Here is a 26,996-nt window from a genome sequence, read left to right on the forward strand (position 1 = left end):
CCTTTCCCCTTGCCTCCATCTGGGGCCCCACCGTAGGCTCTAGTAGGAGTGAGGAGAGTCGGCAGTTGCATGCTGAGTGATGACGATAGCCGACATAACTAAACCCACCCACAGTTCATTTAAATGCCCGCGCACGGCTCCCTCGAAACTCGTCACCGTGTCTCCCGCTGCTCAGTATTTATAAAGCGCCCCGGTGCGCGGAACGGCACAAGCGTGCCTCGTCTCTAGAGAGGCAGAGCGCGGCGCTGCGACTTGGAGACGCTTTTTTTTTAAGTCTATGTGTGTGTTGTATGTTGTGGATGAGAGAGCTGTGCAGCCGCCGCTGAGGAAGAGACGCGGGGACGCAGGAGTTTTATCCCAAGTTCGCCGCAGCTCAATCTGAAACGGGGGTGAGTTGTTCTCCGTTGTTTCCGACGCGCCGTTGCTTGTCTTCATTTCCTCTTTTGTTTAGGCTGCGCATTTCCCCGCTGGATGACGGAGCTGACGGAGCGCTCCTGAACTAATTGTGCAAACCTGTGGCCAACGGCAGGATGTGTATCATTTGAAAATTCTCTCTGTCTCCGTTTTTTCCCCCCTTCTGTCTGTCTTTCTTTTTCTTTTTTTAACCAAAAAAAAGTGTCGCCAAAACTTGTTGCGTTGGGAAATAGCAATTCAATTCAAGCTCGGTGGGAACATGTTGTGCATTTCTGCCGTCCGCGTTAAAGAGAGCAGTGGAAATGAAGCCAAATTGCAGACATCATAGTCACTTGTCTTGGCATTCAATCATAAAAAAAAAGGTTTATGTTCTTCCTTCTTTTCTTTGTTTTCTTTTTTTTTTTTTTTATTCAAAAAATGCATTCATATGAGGTTTTGCATTTTGTGGCAGCTTTGTTTTTAAGTGGTCACTGATTTGTCTCTTAGTAACACGCAATTCTGCAGCTGCGTACTTACTGTGTTTGGTCTTCTCTGGACAAACAGAAAGGCAGCTATTGCCGAAATGTGTCACCATCTGGCTGATCTGTGTGGCGTGTGTGTTTGCCATTGTGGTGGTGGATGTGATTCCTGTACTCCAAGTTTGTTTTTAAAGCCGTTCCCTGGCCTGAGGTGAGTGAGGTGAGGACGGCAGCCGAGACCTCCATGGCCGCGTTAACATTCTAACACAGGTCAGACCCATACTGAAGGCGGCCGTGCGGTCCAGCCGGTTGGAAGAATAAGTCGTTGATAAGCCATCAGTGGTTGTATGGCAGAATAAGAATGTCACTGTTGTGTCCAGGTCACCAGTGCTTAAAATCACAAAGGTGCGGGAGATATTTGCCCCCAAGGCTCATTTCAAATTCCAAGTTTCGAGCACAAACAGGAGAAAACTGAAAAAACTCGTTTTTGCACGTAGAGGCAGTCCCGAGGGCGGGGAGGGAGCGGAGAAACAAAACCCCGAATCTCCATCTCAACGAAAGCACGGATTCACTCCTGATTCAAGGTGCGAAGTGACTAATCGCCATGTGAGAGAATCGTCCTATACCGGAGCCAGACTGCAGCACTGTCCGGCGTGATTCGGTTGTTTCGCATTCAGAGCGACACTTCCGTCAGCGTTCACTTCTGTCGTTGGACGTTTTCTCATTTTAGTCGGGGTGCAGCTAAAGTGACTGGGGATTAAAGGGCCGCCTATATAAGTTATTCCTGTGCCCCCCGGGAGAGTTCGGTCTATATTCATGACAGCGCGACGATGCCTGACTCCTTCGATGTGCCATTTCCCCATTACGCAGCGCGTCAGAGTGGATGTAGGATCGAATCGGCTGAAGTGTGAGTGTGAGTTTGATACTTGTTGGCCGGTGCTAACAATAAGTCAAGAGAAGTTGTTGTTTTTTTGTGTGTGTGTGTGTTTTTTTTTTTTTTGTTTTTTTTTACATCACCATTCATCCAAGGGCATTCCCTCTTTATGTCTTGCTTTTCAGAAAAAAACAAATCTATCTATCTATCTATCTATCTATCTATCTATCTATCTATCTATCTATCTATCTATCTATCTATCTATCTATCTATCTCATACATACATCTAAACAACTTACTGAGCTGTTATAGAGGGGCGGAGATATAAGAAGTGCAATGTGAGAGCGGGCGGCATGCAGAGCGCTGACCTTGGTGCTGATATTCCAGCTGAACGCCAGACGCACAGAACAGCTTCACCTCTCTCTCTCTCTCTCTCTCTCTCTCTCTCTCTCTCTCTCTCTCTCTCTCTCTCTCTCTCTCTGTATGTGTTGTGCGTGCGCACACGCGTGCATGTTTTGTTTTTTGCATTAAACGGAGGTGAAAAGCGTCCGGTGAACGTGTGCGTGTTTCCACTCGTGAAGTTCAGTCCGAGCGCAGAAACCACGCAGTGGCTGGGTTTTGCGTGCCTCACTCTCGCAAAACTCGTAAAACGGGTCCAAGCTGCTCGAGAGCTGCGCAAAAGACTCACGATTTGCATATGGCGCTCCAAAAAGCTAACTGTTGACTGTAATAACGGTTCATGGTCATTCTTTGCAGACATTCCTGTGTTTACACACATAATTTACACTTGGGGCCCCTCAAATGCCAATGTTCAGACTCTGAGGTAGCAGCTGTGCTCAAAATGCCAAGCAGTCCTTTCTTTCTACACACCACAAATTAAGTTAAGTGATTTAAGAGGCCTTGCGACCTAAAGTAGCGGACGATTGTGGAAAGATTCCCGTTCTCCTGGAGAAAACCAGAGGTGGAACAGATGCCCAGGAGTAAAAGTAGCAATCTTACATACCCCTGTGATGTTAGGCTGTGCTAATGGCTCAGTGTGTTTCTTTTTTCTCTGTTTAAAGGGGCATTATGTCGTTTTAGGGAAAGACATTTTAGTCAGAGGAATGACTGTTTTTTTTTATTTTTATTTTCTTTGCCTAAACAAACTTGATAAATAAACTGTTTGTTTTTATGACTGAATACAACTGACCTTAACGAACAACACATACTGTTTCATATTGTTTTACTTTCTATATATTTGGTCTTTTCAGCTTCCAGCACTGTTCTGGGGACCTTATTTTCCTCTTAGACCTTCTTGTTTATCAGTTATAGAGAAAAATAAATGTTTCTGTTTTTGTACCCTACCTCATGAAAACTTACCTCAGTCGGTAGAGTGGGCGTCTCATCCTCTTTCCCGTCATCTCTTCAGCTGTTCTGTCAATAAAGGCCAAAAAATATATAATTTGAAAAAAAATAACTCAGAGTTTGAACTTCTTCTCCAAAACTTCATGGCACCCCTTTAAAATGATTATCTGCTGTAACTTACCACAGTACAGTCTAAAGTACAATATTACTCTTTGAAATATACTGTAACTCAACAAAAGGATTAAAATAGCTTGATTAGTGAAACCACTAAATTATCCTGGAGAAACCAGGAAACGTTTTCCATGTTGGTCTTCTTGTCTCATGTACTGTAGCCAAGGTAGTATTTGCCCTCGAGGCGTTAAAGTTTGATACAGTGTTTAGTCAGTCATGATGCTCATATTGAGGATCACAGAGGTACGAGCAAGTCTGATTAGCTGGATAATGGATTTTTCATGTCCGTGACAACATTATGCATAATTTAATTATCTGTGCAATATTACATTTCTGAAAACACTTAATGACTCATATACCCTCTTTGACTTATGTTGAATCAACACACTGTAAACACGTTGTGCAGTCAAGGTAATTTCCTCCAAAGCTAATAGAACTGCTGTTTTCCCCTCCTCCCTCTTCTTCTGTTGCTTTTCAGACACATCCCTGGGGACACATATTCTCACAAGCAAGCACACGCACGACCACACAACAGGCACCATGCAGGAGTCAGAGCCCACAGTGTGCCAGCTGCAGCCCAACATCATCTCAGTGCGCCTTTTCAAGAGGAAGGTCGGTGGTCTGGGCTTCCTGGTGAAGCAGAGGGTGTCCAAGCCCCCCGTCATCGTGTCGGACCTCATCCGTGGGGGCGCCGCAGAGGAGTGCGGCCTGGTGCAGGTCGGCGACATCGTCTTGGCTGTCAACAACAAGCCTCTGGTGGACCTGTCGTACGAACGGGCCTTGGAGACGCTGAAGAATGTGTCGCCTGAGAGCCACGCCGTGCTGATCCTCCGTGGGCCCGAGGGCTTCACCACCCACCTGGAGACCACCCTGTCTGGCGATGGCCGCCAACGCACAGTGAGGGTCACGCGCCCCGCCTTCCCACCCTCAAAGTCCTACGAGCACTGCTCCCCTCTCAGCCCATTTGGCCCTGGGCAGCCCCAGCAGCAGGTCAACAAAGAGCCTCAACTCAGGGCCATCGAGAACCTGTCCTCTCCGTCCATCACCCAGTCCCTCCTGCAGAGGGGAGGCGTGCAGGCCCAGGACCCCCTGCTGATAAGGGACGGGGGCCGCGGGGCTCTCCTGTGCAACGGACTGGAGGAGAACAACGAGCTGCTGAAGGAGATCGAACCAGTGCTGCGCCTCATCAAAAACAGCAAAAAGGAGATCAATGGAGAAGGCCAGAGGAATGTGGGGAGAAGGGACGCCGAGATTCAAGTGGCCTGGTAATTTGCCCCGTGATACTACCTCATTGATCCCTCAGTGGAAGTGTCTTTGTGCTTGTTCGTCTCCACAGCGCATGGCTGGTGAGTTAGAGCCCAGTAAAATTAGAATCAGGATTTAGGTCAAGAACTCCTCAACACGGTGGCTATTAGCTGGCACAAGAGCCTACACCTGGTCCGCTGGTTGAAACAAAGTCTCCCCGCTCACTCTGTCACCCTACAGTCCCCAAACTACCTGAACCAGCTGCGTTGCATTAGCCACCACTGCTCTCATTCATCTATTATGAGTCAGTGTACAGAGCCAAGTAATTACTGTCTGCACACTCTTCTCCAGCACACCCCAATTAAAATGACATTGCTCACAACATTACTGAGACAAAATGCTGTCTGCATGTTCTTGTTAACTTTGTAACTATACTTAACCTAAAAATAACAGCTACAAAATCATGTTGACGGCACAGTGTCTTGTAACGGGGTGAATGGTGTCTCTTTCTCACCCACGCCGCCCCCGTCACTTGTTTCTGCACTATGTAACTACAGTGTAATTGATTTGTGGAGGTTTTGCAGCAGTTCACCTTTAAATACTTTAGGATAGACCATTCCGTCATCAGATTTGATGTCAGTTGCCATAATAATGAGACATAGTCGGCCCCAATTACCATATTGCAATACAACGTCTGTCACAAACTGTCACTAGAAAGGTTCTCATTAGCTTGCGAAAGAATGAAACTTCTTCCGAACTCCATGGAGGTAGGGTGCAGTAGTGCAAGCTGAATTTTTGACCCATCGGTATAATTAACATGTTTCCTTTTTAATAATACGACTTGAATGTAGGGCTTAGATTGCTTGTTTTGCTTGCTCGTTCTGGACCGGCTTTTCATGGCACTTCACAGTTCCAGCCAATATTCCATCCACGACTTTTCGTCTAAATAGTCTGCCATCCATGTGTTCTGTTGATATTGGCGTCTCAGTTATCTGCTATTATACTCCCACAACCAATTGAAATCAAATTGAGGCTGCAGTCTCCATGAATCAATATCTCATTCTTGACCAATCCATGCACATCCTCCTCACTTTAATAAATACACTTTGAGTCATTCACTGCACTCCGGAGAGATGTGTTTAGAAGGGGGAAGAAAAAAATTCAATGCATGAACGGTGAAATCTTGCTGAAAATGGCTTTTCTTAAAGGGACCATCTTAAAATCATGCACCAGCTAGTTTTCATTCATTTAGCTCTAGAAGGAGCGAAATGGCAATAAAGAGATACAGTGTGACAGGGAGTGCGAAGGAGGATTTCAGTGAGGATTTACAATTAGCATGGACGCGTGCACATGAGGAAGACGGGAGGGGGGGTGTTGAGTGTGAAAAACAGTGAGGGGCGACATGCGCGTGGGCGTTTTATATTGGAGGAATGCAAACTTGAAATCACACGCTTATGAGTTTTCCGTATTTATTCATGGCTCATGTGGTTTGCCATGAGGATGTCCCCTCCCCCCCTGCTCTTTTGGTCTCTTAGGATCGTAGGGATACAGCTCAGAGTGAGATCCCTCACTGTTAATATCGTGTTTTTTTTCTAGCCCTGGGCAGTGTATGGCAGCTGTTGGTCTTGAAATGAAAGACAAAAATCCAATCAGTCAGTCTTTATTCGTCATCTGCCTGTGCCATATATTTGCTTTAATAACGGGGCAAACCTGGATCAGTCAGTCCAGGAGCATGTATGTGTGCTCAGAATTGACTTTCAAGTGTCTTTCTCCTCCTTCACACTCGTAACAGGTGTTTTGAGTTTCTGTGGTTTACACCCACATGCTGTCAGAATAAAGTTAGAGCAAAGCTGTGGCGACAAATTGCAGAGGACACACAGGAACAAGTTGTCCCATTGCAGCTCTGCAACAGGTGCACGTAAGGACCACAGGGGAGCCTGAGAGACGGCAGCCAAGCTCCGTCTAAACCCTGAGCAGAGAAAACACCTATGTGGGTGTGCAGAGCCTTTAGAATCTGTGCAGGGATTTCTGCGCAAACCTGTGTTGTTTATGTACTTGTGCAAGATGGAAGAGAGGTTTGCGCTTGCAGGGCTGCAATAAATTGTCCGAATACTCTGGGTAGACTTTCTTTAGGGGATCCACACACGAACATCTTGATATTTAGTAAAAAAAATTAAAAAAAAAAAAAAACAAAAAACTACCTCAATGCCACAGGATTGTTATTGTGATTAACGTATCAGTTACACATTTTGGTTTTCATATGAAATTGGTAAGTCATAAACGAAGAGTACAGCAAATGTTGTGTTATGTCTAAAAATAATAACATTAATATAACATAAACTTCAGGATAAAGTTTCAGACCAGAAGATTTTTTAAAATATTTTAATTTTGAATATGTATTTTAAATAAGTGTGTTAAACATTATTACAGCCCCGGGCATGTGCCTGGAGTGTCTACGACTTGATCCTGCTGATTGTGTGGCGCGCACACCTGATAGAAATGTGTGTATGATTTCTAGGGACCATGGCGTGGGAAATGGCACGGCTCCCCAGCTGGCGTCAGATAACAACAGAATGCTGGAAAACACACCGGTGGTGCTCAACAATGCTGACACTGACAAGGTAAAGTGAAAGAGACGCACAACTTTTTGCTTGTCTTTAACTTGAAACTAACTCTGCTCTACTTCAACCAAAAACCTGGAGGTCTTTTGACCTTTAATCTGCATGAGCATGCGTTCGTAACATGAGCAAAGTGAAACCCTGCAGCTGTATAATGCGTGTGCATGCATGGCTCCCGTTGCCCGTCTAGCTCTTTAGCCTTGTACAATAATCCACAATATTGGCACTTTCCATGCTTTCAGAAACGGAGCACGCACATCTGTATTGCGTCTTTGCACATAGTAGTAAAGCCTTTGCTTAAGATCCCATCACCTCCGCATTAGATCTTTCCGGGGGGAAAGCTGGTGCGGCATTAAATCCAGCTTATGCCTTCCACACAGAAGGGTCTGGTCACAGGTCTGAGTGTCTGTGATAGGGATAGTGTCGTAATCTGCACATGGTTACACCATGTTATACACCCACTTGTGACGTCGCTCGAGCCCCATCAATGGGACCGGATGGGGCGAAATGATTCTAGGAGGCATAATGAATGCGTGCAGCTGCTGATCCATCTCTCTCCATAAAATGTGGCCCCTGTTGAAATGATCCAGCCCCTCAGACCTGCAGAGACGAGAATGCTAATGTGCATGGCTGTGAGAAAAATTCATGTGAGGGTATTGGAAAGAGGAGAGGCAGGGTGGGGGGGTAGGTTGTGCGGATGATGCATGCTTTGACGGCAGTTAGAGAGGATATATATGTATGGAGTGATAAGTGGCCATATGTCTTTCCTGGTTGTGCGTGCTCAGACGGAGGAAACCTATGCGACTGGGAGAGGGTGGGTCGCAAGCAGCAAGCAGTGCCACTGCAGGTGGTTTATCTAGACACTGGCGCTAACTTTGACAACTCATTGCCGTGTGTTTTATTAGGTAGACTCAAGTCAGTAAAGCATGAGTGAAATGGTCTGGGAAAATTTGAGTCAAACTTTCGTGTGATTAAATACGAGGATTTCGGGCGACACGTCGATGCCCTGCAAATTACTTTCTCTCATTTTGGTGAAGGATTGCCCATGCGCCTCCAGCTTGAGCTTCTGCTTCTGCATAGTTTAATGTTTAATAAGCCTGCTGCAAGCGAAAGGTGGCAGAAATTCCACCAGCTAGTGACGTCTTGAGACACCACCTCTGATGATCCACTGAAAGCAGAGATTATGCCTCCGTGCCTCCTTTTTTTAACGGCTGAATCATCACTGAATAAGACACCAATTGTCGTACCATAAATGTACTTGGCTAAACCGTATAAATATTTAACGAGTATCGTGTGCCTTTTTTCATTTCTCGCAGTGTCAGCCTCAGTTTCTTCTTTTTTCTCTTTTCCCATCCACCCCCTGTCTCGCGCTTGTCATCTTCATTTCCCATCAGATGTTTTAACTGATGAGTGAATGGGGAACTTTCACTGCGTAACTGCATTTACCAGAAAGACTTTGGTCATTAGGCCCCATTATGAAATTATCTTCATCAGATTAGTTTTAATTAGGCTCCATTGATGCTCCCTTCTGTTGCATCCACACCTTATTCTTGACATTGAGGCCTGCTGATTTTGAGGCGTGATGGGATCTACACGATACGTAAGTGTATATACTCAGGCAATGTGCTGAATAAAATGGAATGCATGGGGAAGAACTGTGTCATTAAGGCTGGAAAAAGACTCTAGCCTTTAAGCGTTAGCTTTTTGACTCTTTTAATTGACTGTTTACTAAGCCACATAACTGCTACCAAGCTTTCTGTTGCACATCATATATGTAGTCAACAATACCAACTGTGGCAGATTTACACTTAAAATTCTTACAAATTCTTCAAACCATGGTTTCTTGATTTCAGTCAGAGATAGACAAAAGTCAGCAAGGATTTTCTAGCCACTGACCACGAGTTGCTAAGTGAAATACCATCTGTTGCTGGCAGATTTTATAAGCCAACGCGCTAATTAAGCTGATGGTAGCAATTCTATGAGTTGGTTGGATAAGCAGTTTCCAGCTAACTTTCTTCTAGCAAAGAGCAAAAGGCTCTAACATCAGCCTGAACTCTTAATGTCAGCATGCAGGACTGACTTTGACTGACTTTTAAATAATACTGGCATTAAAAGTCTTTAAATGCTAGGCACTTACAGCAGCCTTGCCCCTTTAGAGTGTGGAGAGTTCCAAAACTTGACTGTGATCAAAATGACTCCCTAGTGACTACGGTATATAGTGCGTAACACTGAGCGTGTGTTAATCTAATCTACAGTCAAAATGGAGTGGAAAAAGTACTCTTTACACTTAATGACACATGTGACAATTACCAAGGAGTGCCTACAGCTTGGCAATCATGCAAAACGATGCTGATAAGTAGGTGTTCAAAATCTCAATTTAAGGCTCATTTCTAAGCAAACCATTGATGCCTCATTTCCACCTTTCATTCTGTATTTTCATTATAGTGCCCTTAATATCCTGCTCATATCCTGCTATAGTACTGGTAGTAACTTTGTCTAAACCATACATCTGTTTTGAGTTTCCACTGAAGAGACCTTACTGTAAACTAGAGCAAGCAATGACACACAACAATGGTGTGTGTACCTGTGTGGTTAAATTCAAGATGACTCTTGATGAATTCAGTAGTCTACTTACCAGATACTGTGATGTTTTTCATGAAGTCAGCATTCATGATACTCAGCATTAAAGTACATTAACACCTGAAAATGATGGTCAGCTCCGTGGACCGTTGCTGTAGTCAGGTTAATAAACAGGAGTGAAGATAAATCAAATTTTTTATCTGAAAGAATAAGGTAATCTTTGAGGTTTCCTCTTGTCAGTTAACGGTCTCTAGCTGGCAGCTGACCAGCGGCTCTTGGCTCTTTGTTCGTAAACACCTTTTTTTTTGTATTGATAGAGACTTCCCTCGCGACAGAAGTTACATATTGTGTCTATTACATGAGGAGTAGTGAATACGTAAACCAGGGAGTGATTTTGTACACAGCCCTTGGTCAGGCCTGCCATGCCTGGATTGATTGGACAATAACTGGGGGAGGGGTTTTAGCAATAATTCAATTTGAGAACAATCATATTTGAAGGAGTATAATTCTCCCTTTTCTCGCTCTTGATCTTGTCTGTCCTGCCCAAATATTTCATTGGTGACCATTTAATAACTGACCTCGCTTCCTCCCACAGTGACATTTATAATTGACGTCAATACACATGTATAAATAAAGAAAAAAATTACCTGACATTTAAAAGTTGTTCATATGAGCGGGCTTCTCTGAAACCTGCACGTGGCATTCACAGAAAAGTATTTTTCTTGAATTTAAATGCCAAAGCTCTAGCTTCTGGACAGTGAGTGACAAGCCCAATGTTCATATTCAAATACACGACCGCTCAGATTTTCTTTTATGTTCACTGTTGACAGAGTTTTAAAGCTTGTTGACAGTCAACAAGCCTTGAAACCCTGCATCTGATTTTCTCTGCCCGCTCGACTGAGAGTCTCTTTATGGTACAGTGATCTCGCTTCCTGTCCGCAACCTTGGTGATAACAATGAGTCGTATCAGAGCTGCACAGCGGGGGTTACTGCTGTTGGAGCATGAGCGCACAGAAACTGAGCTCTTTACTCTCCGTGTGCGCAAAATCAAATTCAATTCAATACCCCTCATGCCTCTCTGCTGTTTGAGAAGACACAAAGTGACAATGAGACTCAGACTGGCATGACTCTGTTGGTATTCATCTTCCCAGCGAGCATGATGATTGTGTCACTGTTGTTCAGAAGCCGCTCCACTGTGCGATTGACAATGCTCGGGGAGATGACAAGAGAGCTTCCAAGGTGTGGGATTGATTACCCTGATCTTAGGCAATCACTCGGTGCCTTTCTCTCGGAACGCTTACCGTTGGCTTTGGGGTTAAATTGCAGGCATTCATCAGTCAATAGCTGCAGTACTGGAAAACCCAGTGAGACAGGAGTTATCTTGCCATCAACCTGCTGTTAACTGCTGATTGCCCTCATCCTGGAGTGAGAAATAAAACAGAAATGAAAGAAGGAGAGAATTTAAGTGGATAAGTGCGTAGGTTTGAGTGAGAGAGACTTAAGCACAATGACAAACTGATTTTCCTTGAGAGTAAAGAGCAGGAAGTCAACAGAGAAAGCTCTTTGCCATACAGCGGTTGTAAAAGTTCCATTTGCAACGCTTGCAGATATTACTCATCTTATTCCAGTCTGAAATGTTGCCAGTCAATGTCCAACTTGCACCAATGGTGTCTTAGAGGCGACAACCTTTTAGCCTAACACAGTACAAAGGCATAAAGTAATGACTCATGTGTGCTCTTTCCAGCCTCCGGCCCAGGACAGGCACTCGCCCACCAAGTCACTGCAGAACGGCAGCCCCTCCAAATGCCCTCGCTTCCTAAAGATCAAAAACTGGGAGACTGGCACAGTCTACAGCGACACGCTCCACCACAGCTCCAGCAAGGTAAGGCATATGGAAATTAGTTACACTAATGGCTGGATAAAGCGGCCTTACAACACAATTGATGTTTTGAAGCCATGAGTCATCCTACTAGAGCTGGGGGTTCAATGCCAGTTGTGAATTTGAATAAAGGCTGTGAGGTGCTATTGTATCCTCATACCCTGTCACCCTTCAATATATTAGATTGGTTTAAAGTTACCGAAAAAAAGAAAAACCTGCATAAATCAGTTGTTATTCAATGAAATATAATACAACACTTAGTTGTTCGAGTATTGACTGTAGGGCTGCTGCTAATGATTTCTTTAAGTCAAACAACAGTGAAACATCACAATTGCCTTAATCAACTTAATTAACTTTCTGACATTCTAACAGTGAAATCTTTCCATTATTTGTTTGTTGTTGGCCAACATTCCACAAATCTAAGATTTATCAGTTTGTTATCCATCCATTTGTAACCGCTTTATCCCTTTTATGGGGTCACAGGGGGTTTTGCTGGAGCCAATCCCAGGTGTCTCTGGGCGAGGGCAGGGTACTCCCTGGATAAGTCGCCAGCTCATCGCATAAAGTAGATAATGATGAGTTACTAGATATCAGAGTCAGAGATACTATATTTAGTTTATTAATTAATCATTAGGCAATGATTAGTTTCCAAGTAGACACATTAATTACCAATTATTTAACCATTAGTTACTTTTTTGTACACCTTCAAGTAAAGTGTACCTGGTATACAATACTCAGTATTATATATCACTTTACTTGGAGATGTCCAAAAAAAGTGTATTGATTAAGTTATTATTAATGAATGAGTATGTTGCAGTCTGTTCTCCAGTAACTCATCATGTCATGTCATGTCATTGTCCGAACCGCTCATCCCTTTCCATGGGGTTGCGGGGTGTTGCTGCTGGAGCCAATCCCAGCCTTGTCTCAGGGCTGGATAAGTCGCCAGCTCATCGCAGGGCCCTCACTAGTGAGCAACGTGGGGTTCAGTATCTCGCTCAAGAACACTTCGACATGCAGCTCAGCACTGCCCGGAGCTGGGATTTGAACCAGTGACCTTCCGATCAGTAGGCGACCTGCTCTACCCGCTGAGCTACAGCCGCCCTCCAGTAACTCCTCATTAGCTATTATGAAGCTCCAATAACGGTACTCCAGAAGTACTTATTAATGGTTAATTATCAAGTCGTTCAACATTCATTCCTTAGTCCCTCCCTGGTAACTAATCACATGTTTGTATACTTTACTGTAAGGTGTTAGCAATGTCACAGCTCTCGGCCTCATTTGAATTATTATATGTGATAATCATTATGGTGATAAAATGTAATTCAATCAAACAAGTTCAAAAACGACAGCCTCCAAAATGACCTCAGAGTTTCACCAGTGGGTTAAATACACTGCTGAACAGCAAACACGGTGAACTGGTGTACTGGAAAAAAAACATTTAGCCTGCAGATTTACTAAAACATAATTTGCAAGTCAAGTAGATTGAAGAATAATAGCACAGCGTGGTGTGCCTTTAGATGCTTCTCACTAAGTATTCATACATTAGAGAGCTCTTGCCTGAAATGTTGATGATTTAGCTTCTATTTAGCCAGAAAGCAGAACACAGAGGGGGTGTGTAAATCTAGGTGAAGCTTATGAAACAATAAATCCTTCAGAAAGAAAAAAAACAAAAACGTGATTGATATCGGCAGAGGTGGGAAGAGTAGCCAAAAAAATTGTACTCAAGTGAAAGTGCTGTTACATTTTAAAAGCGTAAACTTAAGAGGTGAACACGTACCTGTATTTGTCATCACTTCGTGACTTCGACAAGCAAGTAAGGTCATTTGCAAAAACTTTGTTTGAGGGTAAAGCTCCAAAATGCAAGGACTTTGGTGAAAAAAATTGATTTCTCGTTCCCATTCATCTATCAACCGCTCTGTCCATAAATTGTTTTCCCTATTTTATCATGCAGCCAAAGTTTCCTCCTCTAGTTAGTAAGCCAGTCTAGCAGGCACAAGGTGAACCCCACTGTTTAAGCATTCACCCCCCAAAACACTGCAGCCATTTGTAAACAACAAACAACAGCCTAATTACTTTGGTGACTTATTGAACAGGCTGCACATCCTAATGAATAGCCTGTAGTGTGAGATATATATATATATATATATATATATATATCTATATATATATATATATATATATATATATATATATATATATCACATACTCTGCTGTATTCAAGGATGATCCGTCTTTTTCGAAAAGGACAGCTGGCTGGCATGAATGCCCAGAGCGGTACGATGAGCGGACGTGCTGGAGCACAAGTGATTCCTTTGTTTTATTTTTAACACTCCCAGCTCTACTCATCCATTTCCCCTTTTTACTCTGTCACCTCTCACTGTTCATGTTTTTCCGCCTCAGCCTTGCTGTTGTCTGTTATGTTTTCTTAGCTCCCTCTTATATATTTAAAAGTCCCTTTATTTTTGTCCATGTTTTCTTGAGCACTTCAGATTGTCAACTCAATTTCCTTTCCATTGTCTTTTGTTTTGACTGGCCGGGATGGCGTGTATGTTGTCTTGTTCAAAAGATTTTCTTTTTTTTCTGGATTTGCCGAGCGATGGGTTGGACTAGTTGGAGGTGATGTGGGGGAGGGGAGTTTATTTTGGACGGACTGGACGCTTCTGAGTGTTTGGACAGTGCAAGTGTGTGGTTCAGCGTAACAGGCCAATTTTAGCAGCAGGGTCATTGTCAAATTTCCTCTTTGACTGCACGCCTGCGCTATCGTTCCTGTCATGCGCTCCTCTTGCTCACTCATTCGATCGCTCCCTGAACTGGTGAAGGCATTTAGGCAAACCAAAGTGACAGCTGACTTCAGCTCTAATCATATTAAAACTGACCACACAGGGTTGCTCTCAGCTATGAGCAATTTTGTCTCTGCATCTGTCTGTTTTCTTATTTTCTGTCTTTCCTCCCCGCTCTCTCTGTCTTCCTGTCTCTGCCTAATGGAAGGATACCAACCCATGACTCACTGACTTACTCATTCATTAACGTGCGTGCCAGCCATGTGTGAGCGATATGATGAAAGAAACTGTAAAAACGTTATGATCTCTTGTATGCATTCAGAGTCCGGAACTCACAATAAAAACTGACCTTACTTAGGATGAAAATTGACCTTTTATTGAACCAAGCGTAGCATAATGATAAATAGTAAGCATATTAAGTAATGCATTGGTAAATCTGGACATTTTTCAGTGCTGCAGTGCTGTGATCTACCAATCCTCTGCTGGCTTTGAATAATGAAACACAGGTGCCACCTAGTTTATTTCACATTGACAACTTTTTGCCTTTTATCCTTGGAAAAAGTTGAAATGGAGTTTTTCCCATCGAGAAATGTCTCAGTCAGGGGTTGAGAGCAGCCCTTAACTTGATGTTTAATTGGGTTTTCTAGCAAGAACATATGAGATAAATATGTTTTACTCAGCACTGATAAGTGAGCACCTTCTTCCATAGGTCAAAATTTGTGCTGTGATTATGTTTTCACATAGCCATTGAAGTTAAAATGTTTGAGAAACTGTTTCCTTTTCTTTTGAATGGTTCCATCTGCTTGAATTAAAACATTTCCTGTCTCTGTTTCACATTAGGCAGAACTGAGATTTAGCCGGTAAATCTTAAATGAATAGAGCAGGAAGATAATCTGAAAGCTCTGTCTTTTGTAAATTAAGAGGATGCCATGCTCGTCTCAAGATGCGTTCAATCACAATCCAAAGATGGAGGCAGAAACAGTCTCTTGCGAGTGGACAGGAATCCTGAATGCCCCAGGAGTATTGTTTGTCCAGTAAACCAATTAGCACAGCTGGTTCGTGCGCCATGGAGTACGAACATCGCATCTTCTGTCAGGATTGTGCTTTGCTGGAAGGAACATTTAAAATGCATGTACATTTAAAATGCCACGGAATTCTGCCATATGATCATGATCACACAGTTCTTCAGCTATTTTTTTATTTTCATGTTTTTGCACTGAAAAAGTAACCAGAATTCATCCCTGAAAGAGCCTACATCTGTCACGTTGTTTGTATTTTCAGATGCCGGTCTGCACAGAAAACGTGTGCATCGGGTCTGTAATGATGCCGAATCAGCAAGTCCACAAACCAGATGAGGTCAGGAGCAAAGAGGAGCTTCTCCGACTGGCCACTGACTTCATAGACCAGTACTACACCTCCATCAAAAGGTGAGTACAGCCCGTAGCAGCTGCAGAGTTAAAGGGTAACTCCACCAATTGTACACATCAAAGTGTGTTCACAGGTCTTGGGGAGTACTTCTGCATATGTAAAAAAAAAAAATTAAAAAATTAATATAAAGCCTTTTGTGGCTACAGAAGAAACAGTGTAATCTGATAAAGTCTTGTCGTTCAGTGGCACGTTGCATTGTGGGTAATGTAGGCACCAGGTTTTGAAAAGGAAGAAGAATACCTGGAATAAAAAAGGCGAGCTACTGAAGTCATATAACTTGATTACTTTTCATTGCTTTTGAATTACTTAAGCTCCAAACACATGAAGACTAGAGGCGATAGATATCAATAAGATGACATTTACTTAATCTTAATAAGAAGTTGGGATTTTTTTAAGAATGCACACTTTTGTATTTGATTTTCACTAAGGACAAGACTTACGTTGCGTGAGAGTCATCAAATGTTTTCATGCGAGTGCATATGCGACGTTACAGACTAGCATCGTTATCTACCATAAAAGTGTTACAAATCCTGCAAGTAATCCCCTTTTTTACAGAATGTATCTAATGCATCCTTCTAATCTAAAATGACATCTTTTTGTTTTTGATTACATAACCCTGTTACATGTATTCATTTACAAGTGTGATAAAGTGTATTAACATGTCAACATACTGTACATCACAGTGACAAGTCAGTCAAGGAGCCTGAAGGGTAAGATACATCAAACAGCACAGCCTGGGGTAAACTTGGGCTGGAGGCTGTAAACAACAACCCCTTTTGGTGGCGGGGAAGGTGAAGTGAACTAACTGATGTGAAGAATACAATCTGGCAGTGACAAAGTGATGGGCTAAATATTTTTGGAGCACATCTATGTTCTAAGGGTCCTTTGGTTCCCCAGATCGGTATTCTGTTCACACAAATTAACCCTCTTGTTGTGTTTGGATCAAACAACACTAACCACCTAAACTTAAACCTCCTGTTTGTTAGGTGAGTGGATTTTTGAGTCTTGCCCTCAACGGATGCTTTGGGATTGGCAGCTGAACCAGCACACAATCCCAAAGCATCAGTATTTGATAAGTTGGGAGAATCAACGGGTCAGTAATACTTTCTTAACACTCAAATCTTTAACCTAACCCTAACTTTATATGGTAACACAGGAGTAACTGCTATTATTTGCAGGGATCTTGCTTATGGAACAAGGCGCAGGTGGTGGAGCACACACACACACACACATACACACATTTGGGAGACCATCATAAATATTCACTCGCCTACAAGATTGCAGCTTCACTAGAAATAACCAAACTCAGACCATTAAACAAAATTAGCCAGTGGTAAATAAAAAGTGACACCGCGGCAGGTGCAACAAGCTATTAGGAGACTACATGAATTAAGTAGCCTGACATATGAATAAATTTCCAAGGCAGACAGCACGAACAAGTATAATCCAACAACACAGTAGCTGCAGTCACTGAAACACTTATTAAAGCAAAAAGACAGAGTTTATGCACAAGTCGTAGTTCATACACACAAAGTTAAGTACTCTGGAGGAACAGCACATCACTTGTGCTGTGCCATAGGTGTGTATGCACATGTTTTCCTGTCGTATGGTGCCATTGGACCTGTCCTGTCCTTAAAGGTTTGGCTCAAAGGCTCACGTGGACAGGCTGGAGGAGGTGACCAAGGAGATCGAAGCTTCAGGAACTTACCAGCTGAAAGACACGGAACTGATTTATGGAGCCAAGCACGCCTGGAGGAACGCTGCCCGATGTGTAGGGAGGATCCAGTGGTCAAAACTACAGGTGATATACAGTTTAGCTGAAATGATGGCGTGGAGCTGGTGCTGCTTTAACTCTTCCCATGTTGTTTTTGACAGTGCAACAAGTAATGCGATTTGTTTTCAAGATGCTCTTACAGACATTTGGTTCTGTCACTTATTTGGCTTTAGAACAAAAAATATCCATACTTTATTTATTTAAATGGTATATTTACTTGACCGTAACAACTGTGTAATGACTGTGCATAAATCTGGCTCAGAGTGTTTATTTCCACTCTCCAGGTTTTTGATGCCAGAGACTGCACAACAGCCCATGGAATGTACAACTACATCTGTAACCACATCAAGTACGCCACCAACAAAGGCAACCTGAGGTAAACAACACACACACGCGCGCACAGAACACTGCTCAACTATTTAGTCTTGTTTCCTTTGTTCAATTCTGCATGCCTTTCTCCAACTACACCCGTTCCTCTACCCATCTGTCACTCCGTGTTTCTGATCACCCTCTCTGTCTGTCTGACTACTCTGACTTGACCCACTGTCCCATCTGTCAGTGTGTGCTCTGTCTCTTAATGCTGTCCATGACACTCTCTGCCGCCCGTCTATCCATCAGTGTCTCGGCACAGATCATTGCCCGGTCGGTTAGGCGGCAGACCTTGCTAACAAGCAGTCATTTGTCAGACCTGTGCAGCGCTCGCTCACTTTTTCTGCCAAGTCCTAATCACATGTGACACCTCATATTTACTTGTTGGATGATGGATAGCTCCTGACTCATTACTACGCTTAGCCCAGCCCCTCAGAAGGACAGCCTGGATACACATGTTGATAAGAGCCAGCGCAACGTCCTGGCTGCGGCTCCCTCAGCCTGGCTCTCTTTAACCTAAATAAACGCAGACACATAGATAAACAAAGTGCACAATGAGCGCTATTGCAACACGTTGCAGTAGTTTGGGAAATATTCTGTCAATGTTACAAAAACAGAAATGATTCTGAGAGATGGTCTTAAAATGATGCAACAAACAAGATTGTGAGACTGTTTTTTGGGGTTTTTTTTTCGATCAGTGGATATCATGGTAAATATGATAATGTGCCTGCAGTGCAGTAAATATTTCTGAAAAAGATACATCATGAGCAAAAAGCTGTGAAAATATTAGGTACTTCTTTTAAATGGGTTGTCAATTAATTAAAAGACAATAATAACCACAAAGAATCCTTTTATAATGGGTTTATTATTCAGAATAAATGGCTTCAGCCATTATTAGTACTTATTAAGAACAGATGTCGGGATGCCAAGTTGCAAAGAAATCTATTGGCTGGTGTTTATCCTTTCTATTTAGTAATAATGCTGTTATTAATAATTTTGTGTGTGCACATTAGTTTCTCATCTGAATATAAGCCATCAGATCTGAAGTTGAACTCCTTTATAAAATCAATATCAAACTGTTGCTGTACATGAATATGATTATTGCTGTTATACCCATTGGATCAATCTGGAACTCATGATTCAGTATAAATATTAGCCTATCAATATTCAGTTAGGTAATAAAAGACATTATTTATTCTTCATTCTGACATTATTTTGTTTACAAGAGGACAAAGAATGCTGAGGTGTGACTGACTATTGGTTTCACCATTAACGCCAGTTTCCAGAGCCAAGCTGAGAGACTGTCTCCTGCAGATGTGGACTGCTAGCACCACTGGCCCAGATTCACACCAGCTGCTCTCCCTCTTCAGCGACTTACAACGGGCTTAGCAGCATTAACACTTTTAGCCGGTCATGGCATTAAAACGCAACAGGGATGTAGAACAGAACAAAGGTAGTTAAGCTGCGAGCCCTTTGACATAACCTAATCAAAAATGCTGTCGGGCATGGATTACATGCACAATGCCAACCATCTGTAAGCAATGACCATTAATCTGCTTTTTGTTCATCTTGACCATTTAAGGCTTTGTTGAGCTGTGATCAACATGCTACTGCTCTAAGATATTACTGTGGCATAGTTCAGGAATCGGATTGTTTTGTTATACATGTTTCTCAAGCTAGTAATAAGATAGTTTATGTTAATATTTCAAATGTATATACATATTACTGACATACTTTTTTTTATCTTTTCATATTTTTTTTGTACAGGTCAGCAATCACCATATTTCCTCAGAGGACAGATGGCAAACATGACTACAGAGTGTGGAACAGCCAGCTCATTCGTTACGCAGGCTACAAACAGCCCGATGGACGGATCGTGGGAGACCCTGCTAACGTTGAATTTACCGAGGTACACAAGAGGAGGTGTGCATTTTAGAGGTCGACGAGGTGGCGCTGCAAAAATTCCCTTTTGAGGTTAGCTCACATGTTGCTTTTGGTCGCTAGATCTGCATGCAGCTGGGATGGAAAGCGCCAAAGGGGCGTTTCGATGTCCTCCCGCTCCTGCTGCAAGCCAACGGAAACGACCCTGAGCTGTTCGAGATCCCAGAGGACCTCATCCTGGAGGTGCCAATCACACACCCAAAGTGAGTGGTGCCTTCCCGCTTGATAGTGCATGAAGAACAGAGGGAACTGCACAAAAAGACATCCACCCCCACACGCATCTCTTAACAACACTTCTTAAACAATGGCGTACTTTTTTGCCAAGAAGTCTGATTGGGTTATTGTCACAATCCAACTGTGCTGAATATTCCCAGAAAGCGCAGCTACCCATACTTTATCTGTTGCTATGCCGGTTTTTGTGGTAACCAAGGGGCTTGTTAGTGAGGTTTCAAGCTTCCTCCGTTTTCATTCTTCTAATGTGTTTACTTTTGGTTCATGAAAACATCTCTGACATTGGTAGGTATTGCTCAAACGCCACAATGCCTTTGAGATCTCAAGCGTTAGGCTGCTGTATCTAAAACCCACGATCACGGTCAAGAAATTGCTATTACCACTACACTGGTTTTCACACATGCAGACACAAATGCAGACAGAGCTATCATTACATCGCTTCACGCCACAGAGAGCATTTCAGAATCCCTTGACACACTGATCTCCCTGCCAGACTCCCCCCAAAATTGGCATCTCCCCCTCGATGCCCTGCATCAACTGGCCCTCAGCTCTGGCAGCAGCTTGGCACAGGCTTGCGACCACCAACAGCGTCTCATCATTATACGAGATTAGAAACCCAGCACTGCAAATAACACACTGAAAGCAATGTTATCAATCCCCCTAGAGGGTGCTAGGAGTGAGTGGGTGGGAGGTAGATTGAGGTCCTGCCTGCTCAGTCCAGCACTGAAAAGCTGTCAAAAATGGTTCCATTGTGTTAATGTTGATTTTGGCCGCTATCCTTTTGTTCAATGACACATGTCTCAAAAAGACAAGAGCTGCAGCTAACAGTCCTTCTCTGGTTTGCTCCGGCTAGGTACGAGTGGTTCAAGGACCTGGACCTGAAGTGGTACGGCCTCCCGGCGGTCTCCAACATGCTGATGGAGATCGGCGGCCTGGAGTTCACTTGCTGCCCCTTCAGTGGCTGGTACATGGGCACGGAGATCGGCGTGAGGGACTTCTGCGACAGCTCACGTTACAACATTCTGGAGGTAGTGCTTTGTGCCAAAAACGCACACAGAGCCATGCTCCGATGAAGGAATCAGAGGCACAGACTGACTGAAGCCTCGTGCAGAGAGGAGCATGTGTTGTGTCACCAAATGGCCCAATCAGAACGCCATCCTTCTTCTAATTGGGCACACTGAGGAGAAAGCTCAGTGACAGGATTGTCATGAAGTCTTTGTGCTTGTTACAAACTCTCTTGACATAAATTATCCAGTTTTCATTTCAATATTCTGCAATATGTGTATTCATTCATTTATATATCTATTTATGTATTCATGCATTTACATAGTGTATGTTTATGCGTATTTGGACAGGTAGTAAATCTCCAAATTATAGTTGAACATAACACTTTGTCAGAACATTTAATAAGAAAAGGACGTGACAAATGTTGACTTTGTAATTGTTGTCATATTTAGGAGGTTGCTACCAAGATGGCCTTAGACACCAGGAAGACGTCCTCCCTCTGGAAAGACCAGGCACTGGTGGAGATCAACATTGCTGTTCTTTACAGCTTCCAGGTAGATACAGTCATCTCGAACTGACAGCACTTACAAGTGACCGTGTTTCGTGGAGAAAAACATAAAAACATTCATTTAACACCTCAAATGACTCCTGCAGCCTAATATACTACTCCTCTGTACATTTTTAAACTCGTTTAAACATGTTCTGCCAAGCTCTGACTAAATGTGTCTGTCTCTAGTTCAGATTGCTATTTATGTTTGTCACTCATGAGTCGCATTCAACGTAAGCAGGCCTGAAACATTTTCACAGGAGTAAGCTGGAAATCACACATCAAGCACAGTTTGATCAGGAAAATTCAACTTTTGTGATACAACTGCTGTAATAACTGAAGAATCAGAGAAGATGCCATCAACACACGTGCTATAGAAAGGTCTCCTGATATGTGACATCAGTGCCAAACTGATTTAAACCTGCATTTTGCCATTTTGACTCCACTGGTTTCAAAAAGAGGTCAGATTCTATGTAAGCGTATGAGAAAATTACAGTGCTTCTCACTTCATTTATTACTTCTGTAAGCACTTTCCTCCTGAGTTTATGGTTTTGAACACTAGTTCAGGTCTTTTTCAATACAGCATGATGATTACTTCGCAGGTTATGGTCCCATTTAGAGTAAAATTGACAATAAATCAGGGTACATTTGAGGGCATGGCTATGGGATTGAAAAGCCGCTACCATGGCGTTTCCTTGGGTTCTCAGTCAGCCATATGGCCAAACTCAAGACTGACAATGGGTTTACACTGGAAAAATACATAAATGAGTTCATTGTGTGTGTCCCTTATTTTTAGACATGCAAAGTGACCATAGTGGACCATCACTCAGCCACAGAGTCCTTCATGAAGCACATGGAGAACGAGTACCGGGTGCGAGGTGGCTGTCCTGGAGACTGGGTGTGGATTGTGCCTCCCATGTCAGGAAGTATCACACCGGTGTTCCACCAAGAAATGCTCAACTACCGCCTCACCCCTTCCTTCGAGTACCAGGTGACCACCGCCGCAATCATAGTCATGCACTCATGTTTACAAACTGGGAGTCATGTAGAGTACCACTTCATCTGGCACATTAGAGAAAAATAGTGCACAGCAAATTGTGAATTGCTTCTTTTTTATAACGAAAACCCTGAATATCGCAGAAGATGTCTGAGCATCTTGGAACCTTAAACAAAGACTGAACTCTAATTTTTTTTTTCCATATGCGAAAGCCTGATCCCTGGAATACCCACGTGTGGAAAGGAGTCAATGGGACGCCCACAAAGAAAAGAGCCATCGGATTCAAGAAGCTTGCCAAGTGAGTGTGCGGTCGTACAGAAATATTAGAAGAAAGCCATGCTTGGTTTTATTGAGTGAGTGTTTTCTTTCTTTTCTCCCTCCAGCATTTATATACTCAAGGTTGAATTGCAGCCCTAAATGTCAAACATAATGTACTTTAAGATGTGTGTTATGATAATCTAGAGCCAAACAAGTAATCATGACAAAAGTTAGACACATGGGAAGGAAGCTGGAGTACTCAGCGGTGAAATTCATCCAATCAACCCCTCGGGGAGTAATCAAAGCTTTGTCAGTGGTTTGTTGGTGTACGCATGCACTGCTGCACGCATATGTTCTGCTATTAATATAATTGCCTCGAGGATATGATAAGCTAGGTAATCACAATTGTCATCCATCCGCTACCCCGGCATAATGTCTGCTGCCTGCTGAAGTGAACCACATTACCCTCAATAACACATGTTTTACCAGATGTGAGGGAAATCTTCTGGTTATGACAGAGGATTAAAGGTTGCAAACTGTGTCACCGGTCCTTGATTGAATGATTTGATTCCATTGTCTGCTGTTTTTAACCCCCCCCCCCCTCATCTCCGCAGGGCTGTGAAGTTTTCGGCCAAGCTCATGGGCCAGGCCATGGCCAAGAGGGTGAAGGCCACCATACTGTTTGCCACAGAGACGGGCAAGTCGCAAGATTATGCCAAAACCCTCTGTCAAATCTTCAAGCACGCTTTCGACGCAAAGGTAAGCTTGCTCCCACCTTGCATCATCTTATCTGAGAGCTCCCAACATGACCTGACCGGTAAATGTGCGGACACCTAATAGAAAAAAAAAAAAAATTCAAAGAGATCATTCCTACATCCCTCGCCCCACACTGCTCTCGCTCTCTGGCTGACGAAGTCGAGCAGATGCCAGCTGAGCACAGGCGACGAGAGGGTTGAGGAAGAAAGTGTGCCTTTTGTCACATTCTCTTCTTCTCTCATGCAGCAGAGTGCCGCGGGTCGGAAGCGAGATTTAACCAGCGAAGCGTTGAGCGGAGCGGTAGTTTAAGACGAGATGCTGAAGCACCCCTGGCGGTGCAAATCTGTTTAGAAAAAAAAAAGGGGGGGGGGGGCTACAAATGCTCAACGTGCTGCTTTCAATCACACACTGTGTGCTTTTCCTTCAGGTCATATCTTATTTTCCCTTCCTGTTTTCCCCGTGTGATCAATCATATAAGAAGAGATCTGTGCATGCAAGTGTGCGAATGTGTGTGTCACTGAGAGTGGGTGTCAGGGCAGATGTGAGCGCCCCGGGGCAAATCCTCGTTGTTGTGGGGCCAAAGCCTGTTTCCTCTTCACGCCTTGATGTTCCGTGTGTCCTTATGTGTATGTGAAAATGCCAGCGCGTTCCGTGGCTGACAAACCGTCCCGATGAGTGGTGTGCATCATGGATGCTCGTCGTGCGGCAGCAGCATATTATCATCTCGTTAGAGGCGAGGACAGAGTGGTCATTACAACCTCCTCCTCTGCCAGTGGCTGTGTGTTCAGCCTTAATTTACACGCTCAAGTCATCCGTCGTGTGGAGTGCGTGTGTGTGTGTGTGTGTGTGTGTGTGCGTGCGTGTGTGTGTGTGTGTGTATGTGTGTAGGAGATGAAAGCAAGACAAACACCATGTGAGCGGAGGCTGAAGCTGTTTTCTTTCCCCAGGTCATGTCCATGGATGAATATGATGTGGTGGACCTGGAGCACGAGACGCTGGTGTTAGTGGTCACCAGCACCTTCGGCAACGGTGATCCACCTGAAAATGGAGAGGTACGCACATTACATAACAACTCTGAGCTAATGAAAGCCAAGATGTACGGGTGGCTCACTGCCTTTTGTTTGGTCACTATAGAAATTTGGAGCTGCCTTAATGGAGATGCGCCACCCAACATCCAACACAGAAGACAGAAAGTGAGTGAAGTCCCTCAGCCTGCATATGGTTGTAGTCATGCTTCCCTCGCAATATACTGTACGTCTGTGTGTCTCATCAAACGTGACAAAAAATTTGGGAGGACAGAAGGAAAACCCACCGACAGCACCGTGTTGTTGTACAGTAGTTGGCTATTTACTGCTGCTTTTTTTATTCTCAACGAAATACTACAAAGTAAAACAGTGTCTTTAAGGATTCCTCAAAAACCTAAAGCACAAGATAGTGTGTTTATAAATCGTCCTGTAGCGTCTTTTCTTTCTAAAGTGTTTCCACTCTAGTTTCTGGATCCCGGATCAGTGCCCCAGGCGAGACTGAAGATAAACCCTTTTTTACTCCCAAACAAACTCTGTACTCTCCTCATCTCACGGTGTTTTCCTCCAGATTCTGTAGGAACTTCTGGATACTGACATTCCAGACTCCGGACTGCCCGTGGCTGTCTCGTCGCGAGCGCCAGCAGCTGTCTGCCGTTTAGCGCTAACAGATCCAAAACACAGTCCCTCCGTTCTGCCTGTAGTCCAATTAACCAGACATTAACTGCACATCACGTGTCCAGTATCTGAATCAAAATTCTCCAAAAGGCATCGACACCGTAAACACAGCTGAGAGATCAAATTCAGTGACCGCAATTAGCTGAGGTGAAGCCGAGCTGCCAGCTTATGGGTACCTGTCACTCAAAGTGGTCACGCACCTCATTATGTGTGACTTAATATAATTTAAATGAGTGACTCATGTAATGAAGGAATAAATGAGGTATAGAAACCAAAAGGTTTTTTTTGTACCAGGCTGAAAGCAAGTTTATTTCTGCTCTAAAGTTCAGCGTTTTTAAAACAGGCTCTTATGGGAATTGAGTCACTTTTGGAGCAAGCCTTGAGTGGCCATTAGAGGAACTGCAGTTTTTGGTGCGTCAGCATAGGACTTACTTGTAACAGCCAGAGGCTGCCGCTTGGTCCCACCCCATGGACGACAGAGGGAGCCCGTCCTCCTCTGCCCGTCCTGGTCTGCAGGCGTCGCTGTTCAGGTCTTTTTTATTAGAATTTTGATAATGGATTTTTTAAAAGAAAGAGAAACTCATTTGATAAATATTTCAGAGTTTTAGTAATGCTTTGTTCTAACCAATTCCTCTTTTATACTTTTACGCTTTTCCCCCTTGCCTCTCAAAAGTAGAGGAGGAGAAACCTCCTCTGCTTCTATGAGCCAGCCTCCACTGGTCTCACATCTTTCTCTTCACCACCTGTACAGGAGCTACAAGGTCCGTTTCAACAGCGTGTCCTCCTACTCTGACACTCGCAAGTCATCCAGCGACGAGCCAGAAGCCAAGATTAACTTTGAGAGCACCGGACCTCTCGCCAACGTTAGGTAAACAAAACCAAACCAGGTCAAAAACAGTCTGCAATGGCACACAGTACAGCTAACACCTCTGCTGAGGCCCCACAGTGTCCTTTTTGTACTCATATTCATTGACCACAACCACCTAAACACACCAGATTAAATCAATTCCATGTTTTATTCCCTGAAAAATTAGCGAAAAATCGTGCAAAAATCTTGCAATGTTAAAGACAGTGAGAAACATATTTCTAGGACGGTCCCTTTAACTGGATTCACACCAAAGGTTAATGGGGTCTGTTCTTGGCGGAGACTTATCTTCCCCAGTAAGTAATGATGTGGTGATTTGCAGGTTAAAAGACGTCTAGACGTCGGGCTAAGAGTGGCGATATTGAAATTAGATTTGTTATGCTCTTTGACATGTTGCAGTTCGTGGTCACATACTGCACATTAAGTCTCCATTAAACCCAGTTTAAAACTGAGAGTTGTGTTGATCTTTTAACCTGCAAATCACAAAATCAATGATTACTGTGACAAAATTAGTCACGGTCTCATTTCAGTAATGTTGAACGGGATAATGACTAAGGGTTATTCATTTTACATGGCACAGAAAAAAATGATTCAAGTGTCAGGTATCCTATTCTGTATCCTCTAAGTATCCTAAGGATGCTCTCAGATTACATTTTTGTGCTAACCAGCAGCTATAAGACCGTTATTTGCATGTTTCTTCCGTCTTGTTACTTGCAAAGAGAAAAATAAGTCTGATGGATAAAAATGAAATTGTTTTGGAGA

General features: G+C 43.4%; 1 protein-coding gene across 9 annotated transcripts in view; it reads left to right on the forward strand.

The window, feature by feature from the left end:
* Positions 1 to 200: 200 nt before the first annotated feature.
* The window catches only part of nos1 (nitric oxide synthase 1 (neuronal)), a 40,985-nt gene continuing 14,189 nt past the window's right edge, over positions 201 to 26,996 (forward strand). The window contains exons 1-17 of one of the 9 annotated variants that reach the window (XM_037097650.1): positions 201 to 389; positions 3,740 to 4,526; positions 7,025 to 7,127; positions 11,449 to 11,586; positions 15,645 to 15,790; positions 17,430 to 17,592; positions 17,850 to 17,941; positions 19,702 to 19,843; positions 19,939 to 20,078; positions 20,960 to 21,134; positions 21,564 to 21,665; positions 22,455 to 22,649; positions 22,868 to 22,953; positions 23,528 to 23,672; positions 24,617 to 24,721; positions 24,804 to 24,862; positions 26,043 to 26,237. In XM_037097650.1, the coding sequence (XP_036953545.1) occupies positions 3,802 to 4,526; positions 7,025 to 7,127; positions 11,449 to 11,586; positions 15,645 to 15,790; positions 17,430 to 17,592; positions 17,850 to 17,941; positions 19,702 to 19,843; positions 19,939 to 20,078; positions 20,960 to 21,134; positions 21,564 to 21,665; positions 22,455 to 22,649; positions 22,868 to 22,953; positions 23,528 to 23,672; positions 24,617 to 24,721; positions 24,804 to 24,862; positions 26,043 to 26,237 (2,711 nt within the window). In that variant the 5' untranslated portion in view covers positions 201 to 389; positions 3,740 to 3,801. The other 8 variants (XM_037097652.1, XM_037097651.1, XM_037097653.1 and 5 more) reach the window with 8 other exon arrangements.

This window comes from Acanthopagrus latus, chromosome 5, assembly GCF_904848185.1.
Source record: "Acanthopagrus latus isolate v.2019 chromosome 5, fAcaLat1.1, whole genome shotgun sequence".
NCBI classification, from domain to species: domain Eukaryota; kingdom Metazoa; phylum Chordata; class Actinopteri; order Spariformes; family Sparidae; genus Acanthopagrus; species Acanthopagrus latus.